Consider the following 23,664-nt stretch of genomic DNA (forward strand, 5'->3'; position numbering starts at 1 on the left):
CCAATTTAGATAATATCTGATCATTTCTGTTTTCCCATTATAGGGATATTACACCACAATAGTTTTAGTGATATGAAAATTATAAGCATGATGCCCATAATGAAGCTACATAATGAAGTAGATGAAATGAATTAACAAGAAAAACCTGCATTATGTAATGTTAAATTGAGCCAAGCTCACAGAGTAAGAAAAGGTTGAAATGGGATGGTCTCCTAGAAAAAAACTTTTTATAACTTTCTCTGCCCGCTGTTTTGCTCAGGCAATTTAAACATATGATAAGGATTGTATGGGGTTGAAGGGTGGCCTGCAAAGATATGTCCATATTCTAGCCTCTGGAACCTGTTAATGGGGCCTAATTTGGAAAAAGGGGTCTTTGCAGATGTAATTAACTTATGGATCTTGAGATGAGACCATCCTAGATTATCTGGGTGAGCCCTACACCCAGTGAAAAGTGTCCTTTCAAGAGACACACAGAGGAGAGAGACACAGGAAAGAGGCGAAGGCCATGTGAAAACAGAGGCAGAGAACGGAGTTGTAAAGCTATGAGCCAAGGAACTCTTGGCAAGGAAGGAGACTCCCCTACAGCCTTTGGAGAAAGCCCGGTCCTGCTGATACCTTGATTTTGGACTTCTGGCCTCTAGAATTGTAAGAAGGTAAATTTCTGTTGTTTTAAGCCATCCAGTTTGTGGTACCTTGCTACGGCAGCCCTAGGAAACTAATGCATGGATTCACAGAGGGTGAAGCTTACTCTTCATCACACACTCAATCACTGCCATCTCAACCAAACTCTTGGAACATTTTCACTTATGCATACAGAGGCCAAGTAACAGAAGCCTTTTGATAAAAAGCAAGAAACTGGCTACTTGGCCACAGCCTTGGTGCAAGAATGGTTTTGTGTAGAAAACATTTTTTTTTTCTCTCAAGCAGAAGGGTCCAGAGGAGAAGATGAGGAAAACGTATTGGTTCACAGGGCACAGTAAGGAGACAACCTCACTCACTATGATCTAGCTTTTATAGATGAAGCCATCAAGATTGTGGCACTGATCCCAAAGAGTCTGACTTTTCAAGTCATTGCTATAATTTAAACTATAATGGAAGAGAATGAACAATTTAAAACAAAATGCTGATGTAGAATGGGAATAAGATCCCTTCCATAAAAAAAAAAAATTCAGTTACTTATGATGGATTAAAAAGGGGGGGAAATTACCTTAGATTTTGAAGTTGGCATAAAAATGATGACAGTTCATATTCAAAAAATTAATTAAGACATATGTTAGAGCAGATTGGAATCATTTCAGTTTTACATTTAGGTTAAATGTAGTATTTTCATATCCTCATTGGCAGTTTATAATATGGCAGTATTTCAGTAAAACAATTCCTTGATTATTTTTCTACCAAGACAACAAGGTAAAAATTGTATCTATACTATATAAAATATATGCATCCAAAAAATTGCTTCCAAAGAGTTTTTAAGCAACTGCTACTCTGGGCCCTCAGAATAAAATACTCGGGGACTCACACTGTACTTCTAGATACCGCTGGGTCTGCAAGTTTCCAGTGACTGCAGGGTGCTCCACCTGACAGATCACTGGGACCCCATCGTCTTCCTTGTGCACCTTCAGCATCAGCTGACTGGTCACAGTGTACATGTCTGACCACTCTTCCACCTCCGATTTGCCTAGAAGACAGAAAATGCATCAAGAAACCAGAGTTGGGTGAAATCTCTATCAATCTGTTTTTACATCCTCCCTTCTTTGCCCCAACCAACCCCCAACATTGCTATTTTAGCAAATATTATGAAAGTCACTTGGGATAAGTTACCCTGTGGATAGACAGCTGACAAAATGATTATTTCCTTTAATTTCCTACATTTCAACCTTGCAGAATAGTGTTTAAGATATATTTCAGCCCCAAATAATATACACTAATTTTACTTAAATCTATTACATATGTTTCTCCTATCTCAAAACCTCCCACAAAAAGTCAGCTGAAAGTTGAACCATTTTGACATCTGGCTGGTTGCTCAAGGTATTCAGGAGGAGGAAAAGAAAAGTGCTTTCAACACTACAACCCTCTGAACTTGACATATCTAGTAGGCTGTCATGCCATTTAAAAATTCCAGGACGGCCTCCAAATCCCCTAAGTAATTCAATCAGCAGTAGAGGTATAAACAACTCCCTTTGCCTACATCCATCATCAACAATTAAGAGGGAAAGTAACCAAATGGATTTACATAATTGAAATTGTAATCGAAATGTTTAACTCCTGAGACTTTTGGAAGACCACAAAAAATGTAGTGGCAGTGGGCTAGAGCACAGTAAGATATAGGGCTCTGGGCCAGATGGGAGACACGTCCAAGAACACGCAGAAAGGGGGGGAAGGAGCCTTCTGGATGGAATGAACAGACCAAGGCAGTCCCTTCCTGAACTCAGAACTCCCAGGAACATGGCAGACCATTAACTTTCTTTTAATGTTTTATACTTATTGGTATGCATTTAATGGCTCAATTCACTTAGACAGAAAAGCAGAGGGGAAATGAGAAACTCCTTCCTTCCAAAACCATACCTAGGAAATAGGAGATTAAAACAGAACAAGCTTTTTGAAACTTAAGCTGTTATATATAGATTTATCTGCTTCCAGATATAGATTTCTATATCGCCTTTCTAAAAGAGCTTATTCTTTTCTCCCTCATGCTCTTTATTTATTTAACAAGCACATATACAGCACTGACCTTGGCCCAGGTGCTAGCTAAATGCTTTGCGAATATTCCCTCATTTCATCTTCATAAGCATCCCTTAAGGTATATAATATTATTATCCCCATTTTAGAGGACACTGAGGAACATAGCTAGCATTTCTGTCAAATAACTAGAGGAGTTTAGCACCTGAGTCCTTTGTTCAGGTTATTACTTGCAGGGCAATTTGAACGGAAAGGAATTTGAAAGCTGAATGTGCGTACATGAGTTTCTTAGGGTAACTGACGAAAAATGCCCAAGTAGGGTATAGGCCGTATCCTTTATCTAATGCAACAGTTGAGGTGGCAGGTAATTGAGGGTCCAGGAATCAAACCTGGGATGGCCCCGTACTGAGAGAGAGACAGTTGGAGCATGGCCAAAGGAGCTGCCTGTACTGCTATCACAAAATTAGAGACTTTGCCGTAGACCAGGTCAGTGAATTGGGCAGGTAAATTGTAAGTTTCACAAGAAAGGTGATCCCTGTAAATTCACCATTAAGATAAAATTCTTACTTAGTCTGCTTAACACATCCACCCTTGTAGGAAAGCATATTATCAACACAGCTGATAGTGCTATAGATATCAGAATGATTTGGAACTCACCATGTGAACGACTATTACACATTTTAAAACATGTATAACATGAGAATTTGGAGTTCTGTCACCACAAAAGACAGGGTAAAAGCAATGAGAATTAGGGTGCAGACACAGATAGCCTGAGCTCAAGGGATACCCCTAACAATAGTCCTTCCTGGCATGAAAAGTTGTAGTTGACAGGTTTAGTTTTTTCTGGGCATCTGAGTAGAGCAACAGATATCACCCTGCACCCTCAAACTACAGAATGAGGATATAAATTAGAACAATGAAATGCTATTATGCTTTGGCCTCAGATGAATTTAGCAATGGGTTATAAACCATACCTAAATGAATCCTTTTGTTTCAGGGGCACATTTTGCATTGTCTTTAATTTCCACAAAGTCGCACCTGCTAGACTCGAGCGCTGACTACCTCTATACAGGGCAACCTGCATCTTACCTTTTAGCTCCTTGTTCCCTTTGAACCATCTGATAGTCGTGGCTGGTTTGCTGGCCATGGCAGTGCAGTTGACTTCAATCTCCTCACCTTCCACCGCAGTGTCTTTCTGGATATCAATCATCAGATTACGTGGTGGGACTACAAATTAAACATATGTTCTTTATAAACACAGAATCCATTTCCAGACACATTCTTCTATTCATTGGAAACTAGTGGAAACCAGCACCATTGCTATCAAAAAGGAGACAAATAATGGACATTCCTCATGGGAATTTAAAACAAACTGCCACAGGAGGGGAAAAAGAAGTGCAAAGTCATCAGCAAATAAAGTGAATTATACAAAATCAGTTAATTTAGAATTGCTCTCCTGTTTGGTGGGTGCAGGCTGACCCTGCAATAGCCCTTCTCCAGTTCCATTGATGCTGGGACATTCTATTGATTTTTAAGCCACATGCTATGATGATGAATAAACTGATTTATTTTCATCCATTACTGAACATTAGGACAAACAAAAAATAAAACAACACAAAACACACATTAAAAAAAATTGCTCTCTTAAATTTATCTTATAAAATGACTAGTCACCCACTCCTAAGTTATCATTGACCAATTTATAATGATAATGATACTAGTTATCAATCAGTTATTAGAAAACTGACTAGGAAATGGATATAAAAGTGGAGTATACACTATTGAAAGTATCATCCTTATCTGTAACCACTGAAAGTAATATTTCTCTTTGAACTCAACCTTTGAATTTCAATCTTTATATGAAATATTCCAAAGTCAACCAACGAGGATCCAAACTTGGGGTCCCTTAAAAGAATTACTCACCGTAAACATACATAGAAACATTACGCCTCAGAAACAGTTTCATTTAATTAAAATGATTCACAGAGATCCAAAATATAATCATGACTTCCAGTGGATGGCGTAGTAATAAAATCCTTTCCATATGACGATGTAGTAATATAGGAAATGCCAATTAGTTTGCAGCAATTTTCCATGTTCTGAATTCCAATGCTCCAGATTTTGGAAGTTAAAAGTGAGAGAGACTCAAGTGCTTGAAAGTAAATTTGTATATTAGAATGAAAATCACCTTTCTGTAAGCATATTAAATATATGTGATAAAGTGGTCAAAATAAAAGATTTGGGGGCTGAAATGCTGAATATCAAATCAAGAGTACGTAGCATGATGGTGATAATGCTGATGAAAGCATGTTTGTATCTTTTATGAAACTGAGTTTACAGTGAAACTTCACATAAGGTGCAACCAAACTCAAGAGTGAGCCTCTTGAAATAGAAATCAGTAAGAATACTGAATTCAGTAGAGTGAATCTAAGAATATGTGTCCTGCCCACCATGAATAAGCAAAGACAGTTCTGAGACTTATGATTAATAAGTTTCTCAACTCAGAAGAGAAACAAGAAATTAAATATGTATAAACATGCCATCCTGATGATCAAGTTGAATAATAAATCTCTGATACTGCTTCAATAAATTATGGGATTAAACCATGTATTTGGGATTTCCAACTGTTCTAGTTCAATGGAAAAATTCTGCCCCTAGGAAGACTTTTACACTGAATTGGAGCAGTTGAAAATTCCTATAAAGAATAATAAAAAAGTAACAGTAAAATGCTTTGTTGCATATATTTCTCAGCATGACAGTGTGTAGTGGTGGTGGGGGGCAGGGAGTGTAACTACTAAAGCGAAAGCATCACTCTTCTTTGTTCCCTGTGTATGAGGAAAACAATGTATTTGCTCAATTGGATGAGTTGCTAATGTGATAAGGCCCCAATGAGTAGTTAAACATGGCAAAGCACTACCCTAGCTTACATTATAAGAAAAATAAGCAAAAAGAGAGATAATTTAACATCCAGTTTGGAGCTGCACATTTGCCAGCATTTAAGAGTCTCAGAAAGGCAGTGACAAAAAGAAATGGGATGACTTCAGCTAACTAGATCCTTAACACAGGTGATCCATGTTAGATGACAGTCAGGTAGGTTACAGATTTTCAGTTCACGTACCTCGATGGTTGACAGAGAACACACAGAGAGACTAGATGTTTAGGACCAACAAATCCTACTGCATTCTGAGTGTAGTATAATAGGAATATTGAAAAAATGCAATTGTTAGATCCAATGTCTGAAAAGAAGACTATCCAAGCCTAAAGAAAATAAGACTTTGTAAGTGATGAGGAGAAGTATAAGAGGAAATAAAAAGAAAATAACAAAGGAGTAAATGTTCTCTTCACAAGTGAAGGAATGGAAGTCAGACAATAATGATTCCTTCAAAGTCCATGCAAAAATACACAGAGTAATGAAAATAAATTTTGATGTTGACATACGTGGCAGTTCTCTGTGAGAACTGTGAGAAATGTAACTGACAAGAGGTGAAGTTAAGGAAGGTGGCCCTCTTAGGACAGGATGAAGAGGACAAAGAGCTGAAGCTACTGGCGATCCTGGAAATCCCTATGGAATGAGGTAGACCAGGTCCCACTTTATCTGTATTACTTGGGAGAAACACCTAGAAAGCCACTCTGTGAAAACCTGGGAGTTTTCTCGATGGGAACATATCCAGGAGCTGCTGAAAGGTTCTGCTATGTACTGCTGTCAAGTTTCATGGAATTCAGCCTCAAACACAGTCTGTCAGATAGTTGTTTTCTGTGTTCCTGGGGATCTTTCCCTCATTCTCTTGTTTTCCACGCTGAGCCTGAAGACACTTTCTCTCACCTTACCCCAGGCTTCTCTTAACTTCCACTACCTGTTCATCTTCAATTGTATTTATTGGTGGAAAGTCTTTATTCCCTCCACTTGGTCACAAAGATGATGGTATGTTTTTTCCACATTATCAATAATGTCTGCTAGTCCAAAGTAAGGAAATGACAAAGGGCAGGTATAGATGAGGACAGAGAAAATTCACCAATGTTTCCTCCAGATTTTGTTTAGGAGCTGAGAGCTTGACTGGCAGGTAGGTCCGTACCAGGATTACTCATTGTTTGGTATTATCCATGTTAATTCCCCCTCTATTACAACAGATATACTCTAAAGTTCTGTGACCCTTCAGAGTGATTCCTGTACCAATGTTAGTTCCTAGGATTATCTTCCTGAAGAGCTGACATCATCTTTAGCTTTATGGCTAAGGTAAAAGTGTGGAAAACTTCAAACACATTGGAAAATATGCCTAGCATAGAAAAATAAAGAACTTATTTATTGTTGAGATCATCATTCCAAGAAATAGTTGAATAACTTTTTTCCAAATCCATAAATAGGTTTCTCAAAATTGTGACCAGTATTTCTGATCTTTGCTAAGATTAGAAGAAGAAATAGGCAAGTATAGTGGGAGTTGTTTGGTTTACAAATATAAAATGAAATCTGGTAATGTGAGTCATGATGGTTTATTGATAACAGTTATAAAATTGACTTCGCTCAGCTTTTTTTTTTTTTTTTTTTTTTTGGGAGAGAGAAAGCTTTGGAAAATATAAATGAGGTGATTTAAGTCTGTCTTTCTGGAAAAAAGATAGTTAGACAAGAAAATCATAAAGTTTATTTTAGCCTATTCAGTCTACCCTGCTTTCTCTTGAACTTCATAATGTCTACTCTGATACAAAAGAGGTTAGTAAAGTGTAAGAACCCATTTATAAGAAAAATGAATAAAAACTGCTGCTAACCAGAGAATACACTTACACATGGTCCAGTAAACAGACACATTTAGTAAAAACTGCCTGCAGCCATTAGTGAATATAACCAAAGCTATTTCTAAGGAGGTTCACATAGATGAAAACCTGAATGAAAATCACATAGAGGGAAATACTAGAAAATAGCAATGAAATGTCAAGGTTCTCCTTAGCTAAGCTCAAATCTATAAGAATGCTAATTATAAACATTACGCCTACAACATTTAAAAAAAAATCAGCAGTATCAAGATGAGTCACATTAATTACAACAAAAGAGGAGTCTTAAAGCTGATCAGTATGTGAAATCTCACTCTAAGACCCTTTAAAATAATTAGGTTCTCCTGTTCCTGGAATCTTAAGAGTGAACACTAATCTTAGAAGGACAGGACTGTAATAATATTAGCTACTATTATCAGTAACTGTATTAATCTTAAAGTAGTGTATTATCTTTCTCATTCATCTCCTCCATGAATAGTAGTATAAAGAGAGTCTTAGACTATATTCTGGAGGAAAAAACAAACTCATCACACGTGGAAGGAGTGAATGAATTATCCCAAAAGGCACCCAAATGCATGCATAATATCACAGGAGAGTTTTTGGTTTTTACATGGAGAATATCATAAACATAATAGTAACTATAGAATAGCACAGATAACATTAACAAATAACCATCTCTATATCTTATAATTATGCTGAATTTTTTGCTGAATGCATCAAATAACTAATAGACACATGCACTAAATTAAGCAACCTAACAAGAAGTTTGACAGCTGTGTAAGTACATATGGAGTGCTTTTCAGAGAACCACAGATAGCAACGAAGATCCTAACGAGTCATTCTTCATTCATTATATCTGAAAATTCTAAACCTTAGGAGAAAGGTTTAAATATATGGATATCGGTGGAAATTGTCACTTTTTGGAATATGAAAGACTCAAACACTGATGACAACAATTTTATTCTGTCAAGGAAACCTAGAGTAAATTCAATGGAAAGAATATTAAATGAATGCATAATATCTGCAAAAAGAACATCTACTACGTTTTTTACTTGAAAGTATTACATTCAAGTATATTTAAGTTAATGCTTCTATAAAATACAAGCAGGAATCTATTACTTCTAGAATAACCAGACCTCCAAAAGGATTACAGGCATAATGCCTCTCAGAAATCTAGTGCTGGTATGCTGACTCCCAAGCACAGGGTATATCCATAGTCAAACTGGTCCCATGCAGTGTGTCTGAGAACGAATGTATCAGACACCAGAAACTGACAGGGTGGAACTGCTTGCCGATGGCCAGATATACTCCTGAAAGCAAAAGATGTGCAACCTTCAGGAAGAAAATCTTGAAACACCAGCATTCAGGATTTCATTGAAAACAACAAAGACTAGAAGACACAAAGGTTGTGAGATAGAATAGTAAGGTCTGTTTCACATTCTAAGATTCTTGATTCTTACTGAGTGCTTTGTAACTGGGGAAAGATGGCTAACCTCTGTTATTATCATTTGTCTTCTGTGAAACTAAGATATCAATACTTAAAGGTATATGTAGTAAAATACTCCAAAAATTCAAGATACCATAAATATACTCCATTTTATTGCTGTTGCTTTCATAGAAATGCTGTAAATGACAGTAGGTCAATGGGTCGATGGGTGGATGGTCAATTTGAAATCTATGCAGCTAATGACTTATTCGAATAAGCGGAGTTTTTAAATACATTTACACAAGAAGATGTAGCAAGTTTTTCTTCAAATGCATGTGTGTAAACTTGGTACATCTGCAAAACACCAAAATAGTCATCACAGCAAAATCTTCCATGCTTACCATTTCTGCAGGTCTAACATGGATTAAAAACCACAATAGTGGCAAATATGAATACCTGAAAACCATCTATTATTAAACATAGGCCACATTAGAAATTATAGGGACAGATTTTAAACACGACTTTCTAAAATCAGTACGCTTCGTATCAAGAGCATATACGTAGGCTTTTAGGGACATGTTTTAGCTTAATGAATAAAAAAAATATTTTCCCTTTTACAGCTGTGTTTAAATAAAGTAATGAAGGAGCAGCTCAATATGTACATCCATAAATACATATATGTGCACACATACGAAGCAAAAATGTCCTTCATATTTATCTTTCCTCTTTAATCTTCATATCATTACACTGAAAAGCTGCAGCCCGACGCCTCAAATAGACTTTGATTCATCATCTTCCAGAAGGTGTAAATCAGAGATTTTGCCTCACGCTATAGTGTATGTCCTTGAAAATTCAGTTTCAAAAATCCAAAGCAGCTGGTGTTATGCACTGGAGTATATGTTTGTCTGAAAGGTGACTAACTCAGACTGCCTTTAGCATAGGAATATCTGCTGACTACGTGAAAATATAAACATGGAAACCTGGCTGCTTGGATTTTGCTGAAAATCACAATCCGGTGATCATAAATAAAGATACTCAACTCACTAGAGGTGTACCTAGCAGCCTGTCAACAGTTCTTTGCTTATTATCAGTTAAGGAGCTCTTAACTCTTTTATGTCCAGTGGTTGCAATTTGTGGCAAAGTATGTGTTCATTGGGAATGATTTTTCACAGCATAATCTAGACTATAAGCAGTAAACAAGGCAATAAGTAAAACCAAAGGAAAGGAGATCAACAATATTAAAACGAGAATGGAACTTTGAAGGGAAAATCATTACATGGATTTCATAACAGAGCTCTGCTACAGGGTACAGATGTGTAGCCCATCTCCCCCTCTCCTGTACAGAAGGAAAAAATAATCCAGGTAGTTAGAACCAATGACATTTCATGTGCTGAGTGATTCATTTGAAGGCTCTAAATTCTCTTGATCTTTGCTTCTGACGCTTGAGGTTTAAAACCCAAGAGCAGGTGGAATCTATAAAGACTGCTGATTGCCATTCCTCAGAGCATTTGGTAAAATAGGCTATTTTTAAAATTCAGCTAGATGGGTGGTGATTCTTCCTAAAACAAGTTTGGACAGTAAAATTCACTATTAACCTTTTCCTTGCTGCTGGCAGCCATCCGGTAGTAAGGGCCATCCCAATTCATTTCCCAAGACAAGCTCCACATGCATTTCTTACCCAGGACTGTGATAGTGGTGTAACTTTCCTGTGGGGGATCAGTGTAGAGCTGGCAAAAGTATCTTCCTTCATCAGAAATCGAGACGTTCGTCAACGACACTTTCAGTTCACTGCTAGAAAAATTCAGCAACTGAAACCTGCTGTCCTTCAAAGCTGTGAAACAAAACACAGAGTCAGTAATTGCGAGAAAGACGAAGGACAGCCTATTTTCCTTAACTAGGTGAGGAAAAAGTCAGATAACTAGAAAGGCAGCTGCAGAGCAGAGACAAATTATTGTCTTTCTGTACCTGTTGGGTACTCCTTTGTACTTCTTGAATTACTATTTTGCAGGTAGACAAATCACCCTGTCCAAAGGAAACACATGCACACGGGTGTCTGTGTGAGTGTACACACACACACACACACACACACACACCCACCCCCTTGGCACAATTCCAAGGGCTGTCAGTCGTCAGCATTTATTCATAATAAATTGTTTCAGGTTTTCTATTAGAGCTAGGCAAAAGGAAAACGCAAGGAAAGGGTAGGTCATGAGTCCCCTGATGCAGGGTAACAGGCCCTTCTTAGCTCTGGGACGCTGGAAATTCAGGAACGAGGGCCTACAGGTTTTTAAATGCAAGGAAAGGGTAGGTCATGAGTCCCCTGATGCAGGGTGACAGGCCCTTCTTAGCTCTGGGACGCTGGAAATTCAGGAACGAGGGCCTACAGGTTTTTAAAGTGCCTCTAAAAACCTGAGCCCTTAAGAAAATAGTGGTTCCAAATTATGAAGAGAACTAAAAAATCATTAATAATAATTTCAAAAGCAAAATTAAAAGTCACTTTAAAAACTTTATAGCAAAATAATCCAAGTTAATAAAAAATTGATATGGACGCATTTTAACATATTCGCTATAACTTGAGGTGGAACTGCCGAAATATATGACCTCAGACCTTAGAGGCCATAAGCTGGTCCTGCAGTTTTCTAACTGTGTTCAGCTTCACAGTAGGAAACTGATTAGGCATCAAGCAGAAAATCAGAATCACTGCAAAAGCAATGTATGTGTGCTTCTATATTTCAAATGCTTTCTTTTAAAGTCCTATTAATTTTGGCAAAGGCTAGCTTAGCATATAATGACAAAAATTCACTTTAAGAATAAGAAGCTTGCCTCTCTCCTTTTATCCTCCCACATCCTGTTAAATGATCCTTAGGTTTATCAACTCTTTACACAGGTGATGTATGTTCCGAGGTTCTGGGCAGGAAAGGCGACAGGCAGCCAGAAGGAAGACGCTCGACGTTCACTTTGGCTAGTCACCAACGTGCTCATGTAACAATCTTTCGAAAGACTTGATTCTTGCTCTTGCCAAGCCCTGACACTCATTTGAACCATTTCTACTATTCACAATTTAGTTTCAATTATTAGCTTTTGTTATATTACATTTAGAAAGATTTCAACAATATGGGTATCTCAACATACCAGAGGCAATTGTGAGAGGAGATTTGGTTTTGTCTGATAGGCAGAGATTGCCTTGGAAACTTCAGTCTTCAAACCAAACAGATTACCTTTCAGAATGTTATATTTTCCTTGCCTTACCCTGTTTGAGTTGTTTGTGTCAGCCAAGTATTTAGGACTCGATTGCAATTCACCTTGAATTACTACAATCAATTCCTACTGCAAAGTAAGACTGTCGTACTTTTAAGAGGCACCATTCAAGGTTTCTATTAAGTAGAAAGATTATGATTGCCTGTCTCTTCTTTAAAGAATTTACTAAACTTTAAGCATCTAAAATTAAGTTAAAAAAAAGGTGGCCTTAGGATCTCTTTACCAAGAAAATATGTAGGATAAAAACTTGCCATCTAATACTATAGAGATGGAAACTTACGTCTGAAGTCCCTGAAATAAATGGTCTGCCTGTTGGGATTCAGTAGCTGAATCACAGAGTCATCACTCTTATTGACTTGGCAGCTGATAGTTGCAACTTCTCCTTCGATCACTGTCACGTCCTTTGTAAACAAATTCTGTCCATCACCTTAAAAAAGGGGGAGGGGAGAAAAAGGTCAGAAAAAAATTTCCATCAATTAAAATTTGGTCAGTGGAAACAATTAGAATGAGAAATAAGAAGCATATTAGAATATGAACACAAGTAATGAATGGCATTTGGTATGGCTCTAATACCTTCATCCATAGTCCACAAAACAAGTCTATTAATCTGACATAGATCTAGGGACAAAATACAACATATCCGGAATTGACATGATCTCAAAAACTGTGATGCCAAGGTTCCAGCCTCCAGGATTCTGTACTAGCTGAGTTGTATATTGGGGTATTGGAAAAGTCAGAGTACTGGCTTTTGTGAGGAGCTGAAGCTCTCACAAATGGAGTAGGGAAGACACATGCAGTCAACCTTAGCTCACATGCCCTTGAGCTAAAACCTTAGTTCACATGCCCTTGAGCTAAGCTATTTGGTCACCTCACAGAAAACTCAAGAGGCTACTTAATAGAAGTAGGTAGGAGGGTGCAATAAATATTCTCATCTTGTTAGTGGATGTTGACATTCCCAATGTACCGGGCGGTTCAGTTATTCATTGTGTGGGAGTGAGGACCTAACAGACTATGACTCCCTGGGATCTCCATAAAATCTCAGTAAGACTTACAGTTCAGACTTTGTTACTCTTCTCTCAGAAACTCACACCTTCACGACTCACCCATAGCCCCAGGCAGCCCTGAACCAATGCCCATTTCTGCAGATCTCTCCCTCTATCTAGTTAGAAAATCTCTTTCAGAACATGTCAAAAAGTCAAGGCTTTCAGATCCACTGATATAGGCTTATTTCCAGATCTGCTCTAGTGTGTTGCTTCTTAGATTAGTGACAGCAGTCAGGCGACCTCATAAATGTCCTAAATGATCCACAGCTCAGGTAGGAGGAGAGGAGAGTTCAATTCAGAAGCAAAGGATGAAGCAATTGTCTAGTGTTCAATTCTGCACCTGGCATAGCAGGGGATATAGAAGTATATGACATTGTCCTAGACTTCACAAAGCTGCGAGGTAGATAAAAACTGATACCTAATCCTTACTTGCAGAACCAAAAGTGTGGTATAGGCAGTAGATGAAATGGCCAATCAGGACGGGGAGAGAGAGATTGCTTTTTAGCAGTGTGATCTCAGAAAAATTACTTAAAGTCCCTGAGCCAGTTTCCCATCTGCAAAATGGGGATAGTGATTAAAAGCTATATCACAGAGCTGTTGGGGGGATTAAGAAAGATATTAAATATAAAGCATTCTGTACTGTGTCTAGCTTCTCTCAAAACTGAGTAAACAGTAGCTGCTGCTATCATCATCATCATCATCATCATCATCATCATCATCATCATCATTTCTCTAGTTGTCAAATCCAAAGATTTATTAAGCCATTATTATGTGTTGGGAGTAAGAGTGAAGGCTTACGGTTCTTGCTCTTAAGGAGTGCTCTGTGTAGCTGTTATATATCAATTCAGGGTGGCTTATTCACTCCCTAACAAAACGGTGTCATGTTAAGCAACAAAGGTCAAAGATCTAAAAAAATAAAAAGAAAAAGAATGAGACAGCATGAATAGAGACACAATTAGAATAAATGGAGGATTTCCACCTGCTATCGTATTTCTGCTGAAGGATCCTATTTCTGTCAGGACACAGTGGGAAAGTGTGAGAAGGGGTGTCTAAGATGGCTTTAAGCCAAATCCACCTAGAAATAGACCAGCCCCTGGCAGAAGATTAGAAGAGAGGAAACCAGAAGGATAAGGAAAAAAATTATTAGAGACACAGATAAACAAAAATTCTTGGTGCTTGAGGAGCAAACCAAAATGAAACTCGACCTTGAGCTCTATGATCCAGGGAATTAACCCGGGTGTGATCATGTGGGCCCACAGGGCTTGTCGTGAGTGAGAGGGTAAATTTTCCCTAGCTTGATCCAGCAGTGGAAGCTTAGTGGGCTGAACAGTGTTAGAGAATAACAACAAAGAGAAAAAGTCATCAGAAAAAATGGAAAGGATGCTGATTTTTTTCCTTAGTGGATTACTGTGACAAACACAGTCAGAACCCAGCTAGAGGGAACAGTTTATTCCTAGATTCAAGAAAAGAACAAGGAGAAGGGAATTCCTTCCATCAACCAGGCTTTTCAAGGTGGTTTTGCTGGTCCTGGCAAAAGTGTACACAAAAAGGACAACACCCTTCTATCCCAGGGTAACCCAATGTAGTAAGAAAATTAAGGAAAAATTCAACTGCATGATTCAAGTGCTTTAACTGTCTTAAGTCATGGAACCTGCCTTGAAGAGTCCAGAATACCACAAAGAGTCTCACTGGGCTGTAGAATGGATTTTTTTCTATCTAAAGGAAGTATTAGCAATGCAAACAAGAATCTTCAACTTACAAAAGGTACATGTGGAAAGGCTGCCTGGTGATAGGCATTAATCCCTTCAACATAGACCAAGGCCTTACAGATCCTGACTACTATCTTGTAGCTACTAGGACTTAAAGCCAGTTGTAAATCCATTATGCTTTAATAGAATAGTTCCCATGTAAATAACTATACAGTTTAATTTTAGCTCTTTATTTAAAATCCAAAGACTAGTATATTCTGATAGTAGTATACTATATTCATATTAAGGCTATAAAACACTCATATAGGAGATGGGAGCAGAATTGACCATGACTTTGTGTTTTAAGCACTAAGAGTAATAAAACAGAATCACAATTTCTTGTTTATTGGTTTTTAGAAAAAGTCTAAACATTCTTAATCATTACTTATAATTAAGTAATGTTAAGACTACACCATTTTAATGTGTCATTATTGGGCAAATCATTCAGGTAAAATTTTGCCATCTGCAAATTTTTGCCCTTGCTGTGCTCTGGCACATAATGTGCTCTGCAAATCCAAGGTGGTGGCATCATCATCATTACTGTATTATTTTTTGAAATTGCTAAGGCCAATCTAAAATGCAGTGTCTCAGAAAATGCCAGTTCCTAGCTGTGTTAACATGGTTATAATACAAATGCTAAAAAATTAGAAGTGATAATGAAATATTTTGCTGAAAGATATCAAAGTGCCTTGGCTGATGGTGGTGGCCCAAGGATGTCACTGTAAAAATTACCAAGAAATTATACAGGTCAGTTGGACAGCAGTTATATTAAACAGAGCTCCATACTTTGAGGCACGTAAGATGGCTGCAATGGAATAATAATGACCTATTTATTTGAGGCAAAGGGAGTGAATGACAGTGATGAAAATATGGTATGTATGTCAGTACTCTTAACTGCCTGAAGCCTTTATGTAAAAATAATTTCTGCTCACATCCTCAAATATTTCTCCCAAACAGAAGGGTGCACTGTGACTTGATAAATTTCTGCTTGAAATAGATATCACGACAATTATGTTCTTACAAAACATAATTTGATGTGTAGCAAAAGGACACAAATAGGAAACTTTGGTGCCTTTCTTTAAACCTTTCTGATTTTCTAAAACTTTAGAAACTTTAAATCCATCTTTAAAACCTTTCTGATTTTCTAAAACTCAATTAGCAGATATACTGTCAAGGCAGAAATAGCACATGTTCTGGGCAAAAAAAAATTTTTTTAAATCAAATAGGTACAATATACTGTAGCCATTAAATAAGGCTGTTAACAGCAAGGCAATTTATTTTAAGGATGGAACAATGTCTGGCATGTATAGACATTTCTGACTGCTAATTGGTATAAATGGGAGAGGTTTAGGACAGAGAATCAAACTGGATTTTAATTTATACCAGCAACTGTACTCCCTATAACATCCTGATTTGCCCCACAATTTCTAAAAAGAAAACTCTGGCATTGGAAAGGTTCACACACTAACAAGCAAGTCTCCTGCAGTAAACTAGAAGATGCTTAGGACATTCATCACAATGAAGAGAAAGCTTATCTAAAAAAAGATAAAATTTATTTTGATGATTAGTAATGACCATTACAGCTGAGGTGGTTAGAGCTGGAGTGAGCAGGAGTAGAAGTGGGGTACAGCTGGCACATAAATCCCCTATTCATTCAATCTTCAATTAACACAGCTCATGGATTCTTTCCTAAAACTTCATTTTGTCTGTCCATTTCAGTGGCATTACATGAAATACTAGCATTGACTGGAATCTATTCAATAAACAACATGGCCACCTTGGGGAGGTAGGTGATGGGCCAATCTCTACGCAAGGACCTGAAACAAGGAATGGGGACGAGAACAAATGTTCAGCCAATGTCAGGCACTGGGCAAGCTGCTGGACACACTCGTCTCTCCCAAACTCCTGGAGTCTCCAATATCCACATTTTAAAGATTAAAAACCTGAGACTCAGAAAGATTGAATAAGGTGCCTGGTAATTCAGCTTAGTGGCCAAGCCAGTGTTTGAACCCAGATCTGTTAGTCTCCAGCCCATACAACTCGCCCTCTTCACCAGCCAGCAGCAGGTTATATTGGCTGTCTTGGAAAATTTACTTGACTTTAAAGAGGGTTATTTCCCTATGAGCAACTTTTGATTTTTTTATTTCCATAATTTACCCAGAACACAATTACACACTTTAAGATGAGAGAGAAACTGTCCTGAATGTAAAACACCTTGTTTACTACTGCTTCCTTCTTTCAGTGCTCAACACACTGTGCCCCTGGAGAAAGCCTGTATTACCAGTGCATGGCGGGCATTTGCCAGCACTGAAAGCTCTCGCCCCCGCTGCCTGGCTGTTAATAAATAAAGCACTTCATTTACACTGGGGGAGTCTCTCCAGTCAAGTCTATAATAAAAGGGCAAGTCATAGTTAAAGCAGAATTCAGTTTATACTATGGCAACTATGTAAACTCTTACTGACACTGAGAAGCACCAATGACTTAACTGGGAAGACAGTTTGCCCAAAGAAAGAGTAAATACAGTCCCTTGACCTATTCCCCTTCAGTAACAAAATCATATTAAGGGAATTTTTTTTTTCTTCTGCTCTGTGAAAGACTGAAGACCTGACATTAAATCAGCACAGTCACGTTAACTAAATAGGTAGGAGTCAAACCAGAAATAGATTGTTTAAAAAAAAACAACAACTGCTGATGATCAATGAAGTTATTACTTTAAAACCCCCACTATAGTTCTTGAAATTTTTCACAAATGAAAGGCTCAGGGTTATTAATTCTAACCCTCCAAGAGGTATCCAGGTCTGAAATTTTCAAAGAAGCAAAACACTTGCATGTTTTTGGAAACCTTATTGTCTATTATCGGTATGTGAGCCCTCCCTGACTTGAAGCTTCAAATGGCTTATCGCCCATACTCATTTCTGTTGGATCCTATGTTTACAACCTGTTCAGGATGTGCCCAACTTGGAATAACAATCTCTATCCCTACCCAAATAAAACCATCACCAGTAGAGAGGTGCTGCAATTCCTGCTAATGTTTCTGAGAGCTAGCACAGAGTTAAGCACATTTCAGGAAAAGAAAAAAAAAAATTAAGATTCTGTTGAAACCCAGAGGGAAAAATGTTTCTAACTGCATATGTTCCCCCAAGTCAACGTAAACACAGTGTTCACTACAAATCATTAACAAAGCCATTAAGATTTGATTTCTATCTAAGCAATTATTGTCAGCATATTTTGTACATTTCCTTTAAAAGACTCAATCCTATCTTTCAATTCATTAAATTGTTCCCTGCATTTACAGAGTTTTATATCACATCAGAAACCTATTTGAATTAATAAGAATTACAGTAAAAGTAATTTGAAAATAAATTATGTGAAGTTCAAGCCACGAAAGCTTTTGATGAAAGAATCTAGTACCATTTAAATATCACAGTAACATTTTTAGTTATCCAATGTGCAGACAAGAGACAGTGAGAACCACTGCCCCAAAAAGAGGTCCATCAACCGTGGTTTAAGGTTAAGGCTGAGACCTCTTCAACACAAATATAATTCTTTATTTCTAAGAGAGGCAATATTTCAACCTTCGTGAATACTTGCATATTTATTTAAAATCCAAAGCAATCAATCTGTCTGCCGTTTACAAAGCTTCTCTTAACCTTTTTGATCTTCATTCATGTTTTGCTATCCCAAACAGTTAAGATGAATTTGTTGATTGTCTGCTCCGAGTACTGTCTACTTAATGGTCAAAATAATTATGAATGCAAACCATACAGATCAAAAGCTCAGACATAAAATAAACTAAACCAACTCAACAAATAACTGAGGGGACAAGAATATGTGACATTGACTCAAAACATTTCATTTGTGTCACCTTCTTTTTTACAGATCCTTATGGAATCAAAGATCAATAAAACCAAAAGGATCCTAGAGATCAGCTCTCTTACTTTAGAGACAGACGAAGACACTGAGGCCCAGAGAGGAGATATGCCTGAAGTCGCACAGCAAATGCGAGGCACAGCCAAAAGAAGAGGCCAGATTTCCTGACTAAGTAATCAAGGTATTTCTATTCTTGGCTATTTCTAAATAACATGTATTGATTTGTTTCTAATTACAAAAGCAATATAAGATCCAGGTTTTTTTTGGTTGTTTATTTGAAAGCTTTGTTCTATGTAGTATTTTTATAGCACAGTATCCTATGGCATGCAGATGGTCAGGAACTCATAAGAATCTCCTGCAGTGTAATTACTGTTGTGTCACTTGAGCTTATGGAAGAAAAAAAAATTTGAATTTAATCTAATCTCCTTTTATAATCAGTAAAAGGTGAGGCAAATTTTTGAACGACAAGTTAAAGAGTAATCCTCCTCAGTGCTGGTTTCTTCTTCAATTAAAATTGTTGATTTCCCCTGAATACAAAACAAAAAATATCATCTGACACAACATTAAGGTATTCATGAATATTCTGTATACACATTCTTGTTTAGTTGACTAATGGCAAATTAACGTTCTCTATTTTAGCTTAAACACATACTATAGGTATGTTTGATTAGCATTGAATTCCAAAAGCTGATTACTATGCATGCTTTGATTATGTAATTACATAATAGAGTATAATGGCTCCTTTGGAGTCATTATGATCTATATGGCAAATATGTTTCAGTTTTGCTATAGCTTAAATACACGTTGAGATGACAGCTCATAACAAGGTTCCACTTTTCAGTCTTATCAGCTAAATGGGCATTTTCCTCTTCATCTTAACATCTCCTTGACACCAATTAAGGCCAATTGTGTCGAGCTGTATATACTTTTGAGAAATTCCCTTTGTTTTCTTAGCATTCAAAAAAGACATTAATTTTAAAAGCTGTATTAAGGAAAAGGCCTGTTTTTTTTTTTTTGTTGTTGTTGTTTTAAGGCTCAAATTCCATCCTTCATCCGCCCTTTGAAAGGTCTGCAGGGAATCACATCTAGTTCATTAATCACTGTTCAGACAACCACAAGGGGGTTAAAGATGGAATTTCACCTTTAACTCCAAAATGCACAAGAAGGGAAAACAGCCAAGAATACTGATGCATACGGTGTTGGCTCGCCACAATGCATTCAGCTCAGAGTCTAACTGAGCATCAACCACACCAAGTTATACAAAGGCCCAGTCGTGCAAATCTCATTTCTTCCAGTGCCTCTTACATTTTGATGTTCCTTTGGGGAGAGGCAGCTACGAAATAGCACAGCAAGATTTCTCCTTCATAGTCCCTAGACTGGGTTTCTGATGGATCTAAGGTCAACACAAGTTACCCATGGGATAGATTTTTGATAATTCCACCCTCTACTTACAAACTGGAAAGTGGTCAGGCTTTAAAATAGGAAAAAGGTTATTGTAAAGAATTATGTAAAGTTTCTCATCCCTATGAAATTCTTTAATCTTAGTTACAAGAAGAGTTATTTCTGCTTTTCTCTCCCAAGAGAATGATCCCTTATACCATGCCAAAGCAAAGGGGACTGGAGTCAACTTTACAGATTAATAAGCATCAAACTATTTTCACCTTTGTATCTATTGGGTTTCAGTATTAAGGCTGAAGAACTGAGGTCAGGCACAGTCCAACTTGTATTTACATACAGGATGGGAATCTCTTTTGTGAAAGGGAACATTGATTAGATGTGTGAAACTCTTTTCAAGGAAGACTGTGACAAAAGAAAAGTAGTTATAATGTCCGCACCCGAGTTATTTCAGTTTCAACCACCACATTAGCTGCCTTCCCTTTAAAAGACTCTGAGCTCAATACAGCTCTTTAATCCAGGCCTGCACTGCTAAATGGGCCAAGAAGTTATGACACTTAAAGTCTGAGCTGTCTGATCTCATAAAAGGAAAAGGTGCAACCCCTCTATAGAATGTTTATATGGAGTGACACCCACCCACTAACTTGAAGATCTGAATTAGCTTTTGCATTTAAATTCACTTATCAAAGAAGCTAATGACAATAAAAGAAACAAATGTGAAAATAAACCTGTAAAAGATAATAATAACTATTGAATCCTTTTGCTCTTCACAATGAAAGGTGAAACCTCCATATTTTTTTTCTCCTCTCACTCCTTTTCATATAGCCAGACAGACTGCATGGCCTTTTCGTTCATCAACAAGATAGCATCTTTTTTTGGAGAGAACATAGCCTAACCCTGAAGAGATACTCCCTCCAGTGGACAGGTTTTAAGAGAATTAAAAGAGAGAGAGAGAAAATAAGAGTCCCCAAAGTAGAAAAGTCACTGTTTTGTTTGCTTGTGAGATGGCATTGAAATCACCTTGTGTAAGAGTCACTTTAAGCCCGCTAAATCTGCTTAGAGGCTCTTGGGAGAAAGGGGGCTCTTAAAAAAATATTAATTAAAAAATAACCACACTCATCCAACTTGGACTTTGGAGAACAACAATCTGAAGGCAGAGGCTTCTTATAAAACTAATTGTGTTGGCAAAGCAAGTAGTTTCTTCTCAATGGATTTGATTCTGTGATGCTCGCTTATGGCAAAAGAAGAATAAAAGAACAGGTTTAGACTGAGCTGCTTCAGTTGCAATTCAAAGCTGGGTGGTATTCCAGCATTTCAAAATATGTTGTTCCTTTTTAGACAAGATGGAGCCGTGCCGTAGGCCAACTGTTGATTTTCATCCACCATTTTGCTAATGAACTGATATGATATTATATTCTCTGGGATATATCAAATGACTGCTTTGCAAAGTGAAAACTAGTTGTACAAAATTCTGCTGTCCATGAGCCTGGACTATTGGGGAAGAAAATCACATGGTGAAAGGGATGAATTGTATAGGTAACAGCTGACAGTGGATGAAGCACAAATTCTCACATGACCTGGTGTGGTGCTGATGGGGCCCAAAGTTAGCTGAAGTCTGGGATAATGGGAACCAACTATTTTAATTCACATGTAAAAATATCTACATTTCCAAAACCACAAGCTATTCACAACTAAAACAAAAAGTTTACATGATCAAAACTCAAAGTACGTATTAAAATACTTGAAAACCATACAGAAAGATAGAAATATTAGGTTCTACTATTCCTATAAAGATTTAAAGGAACTTGGATTTCTCTCTTATTCTAGAAGAAATCTTAGAACCACAAGCTATTCACAACTAAAACAAAAAGTTTACATGATCAAAACTCAAAGTACGTATTAAAATACTTGAAAACCATACAGAAAGATAGAAATATTAGGTTCTACTATTCCTATAAAGATTTAAAGGAACTTGGATTTCTCTCTTATTCTAGAAGAGATCTTGGTAGCCAAACCACTTATTATATACACTGTGGCAGCTTCTGGTGAGTTTTCACTCTGTAAGAAAATGTAATGTCTGTTCCTAACCAGATGAAAAGAAAAAAATTAAAATTCCAAAGCTATAGGGATGGCAATCTTAGTAGCCAAACCTCTTATTATATACACTGTGGCAGCTTCTGGTGAGTTTTCACTCTGTAAGAAAATATAATGTCTGTTCCTAACCAGATGAAAAGAAAAAAATTAAAATTCCAAAGCTATAGGGATGGCTGAGTCTACTGTGGTCACTTCTACTTAACTGATAACTTTTCAGTTCCTCTAATTCATAAGCATGGGCAGATTGTTCACAGTACCTGGCATTACTAGCTATTCCTCTACAAAATTCTTTAAAGTGAATTTTCTTTAGAACCCCACCTCAAGTCTCAGTGGAAATGGAGAAGGCACATGTATTTCCCTTATTTCTTATGCCCTGCTTTTAAGCACCCAATTTAATGTCATTTTCCCTTTGATAAGAGGTATGGTGATTAAACATGGGTCACTTTTTGCTTCAACCTATTAAAAGTTTTTTTTTTTTATTTACATTTGCCTCCAGGGTGTTAAAAGATTAACATTTAGTGCAAGAGATTTAAAATCACAAGGCTATAACACGTAACAATAATTACTACACACAGGGAAGAAAAGGAAAGTGGCTGCTCTTCTCCACATCTGGAGGCAAGAAAAACAAATTATTTCTTCTCCAAAGTGCTTATTATTATTAATGTTTTTAATATCAAGAAAATGCCCACTATTGTCTTGAGAGGGGCATTATTTTAGTCATCTGCATAACAATAGCTAATATATTTTTAAATATTTTCTATATTATCTCATTTAAACTTCACAACAATCCAATACGGTTCAGTATCTTATTATCATTCCCACTATACTGACAAGGAAACTAAGATGTAGCATTTAATAAGGAGTTGGAAACCAGTATTTGAAACAAAGACTGTTTAACTCTAGATTTGATGCTATTAACAGTTATGCTACATTAATGAAGTAGCTGAAAGGACTTTAAGCTTTATGATGTTAAAAGAACAGAGAGGAACTAATGGAAGAATCTATAGTATCTCATTTATATGACTCAGGAATAAAACTAAAGTAACATCCTCAGTTTATAAAGGAATTTGAAGCCAAATAGCCAATCCATCAGTAATCAGCATGTTCCAATATGTGTCACTGATAAAAGTAGCTCTATAACAAGAGCCTAAACACCAGGCCTTTAGAATTTAGAGAGATGTCTGTTCTGCTGAATGATCCAGGCTTGAAAGGCAGCTCAACTCTAACTTCAGGCATTATCAGTAATCAGCATGTTCCAATATGTGTCACTGATAAAAGTAGCTCTATAACAAGAGCCTAAACACCAGGCCTTTAGAATTTAGAGAGGAGATGTCTGTTCTGCTGAATGATCCAGGCTTGAAAGGCAGCTCAACTCTAACTTCAGGCA

General features: G+C 37.1%; 1 protein-coding gene across 1 annotated transcript in view; it reads right to left on the reverse strand.

The window, feature by feature from the left end:
* CADM1 (cell adhesion molecule 1) overlaps positions 1-12,550 on the reverse strand; it is a 64,781-nt gene extending 52,231 nt beyond the window's left edge. The window contains exons 1-4 of the mRNA XM_008575092.1: positions 12,408-12,550; positions 10,548-10,700; positions 3,769-3,906; positions 1,520-1,678 (exon numbers count right to left, since the gene is read on the reverse strand). Of these exons, the coding sequence (XP_008573314.1) occupies positions 1,520-1,678; positions 3,769-3,889 (280 nt within the window). The 5' untranslated portion in view covers positions 3,890-3,906; positions 10,548-10,700; positions 12,408-12,550. The remainder of the gene's footprint in view (positions 1-1,519; positions 1,679-3,768; positions 3,907-10,547; positions 10,701-12,407) is intronic.
* Positions 12,551-23,664: the final 11,114 nt, after the last annotated feature.

This window comes from Galeopterus variegatus, unplaced genomic scaffold (genome assembly GCF_000696425.1).
Source record: "Galeopterus variegatus unplaced genomic scaffold, G_variegatus-3.0.2 Scaffold1131, whole genome shotgun sequence".
In the NCBI taxonomy this organism is placed as follows: domain Eukaryota; kingdom Metazoa; phylum Chordata; class Mammalia; order Dermoptera; family Cynocephalidae; genus Galeopterus; species Galeopterus variegatus.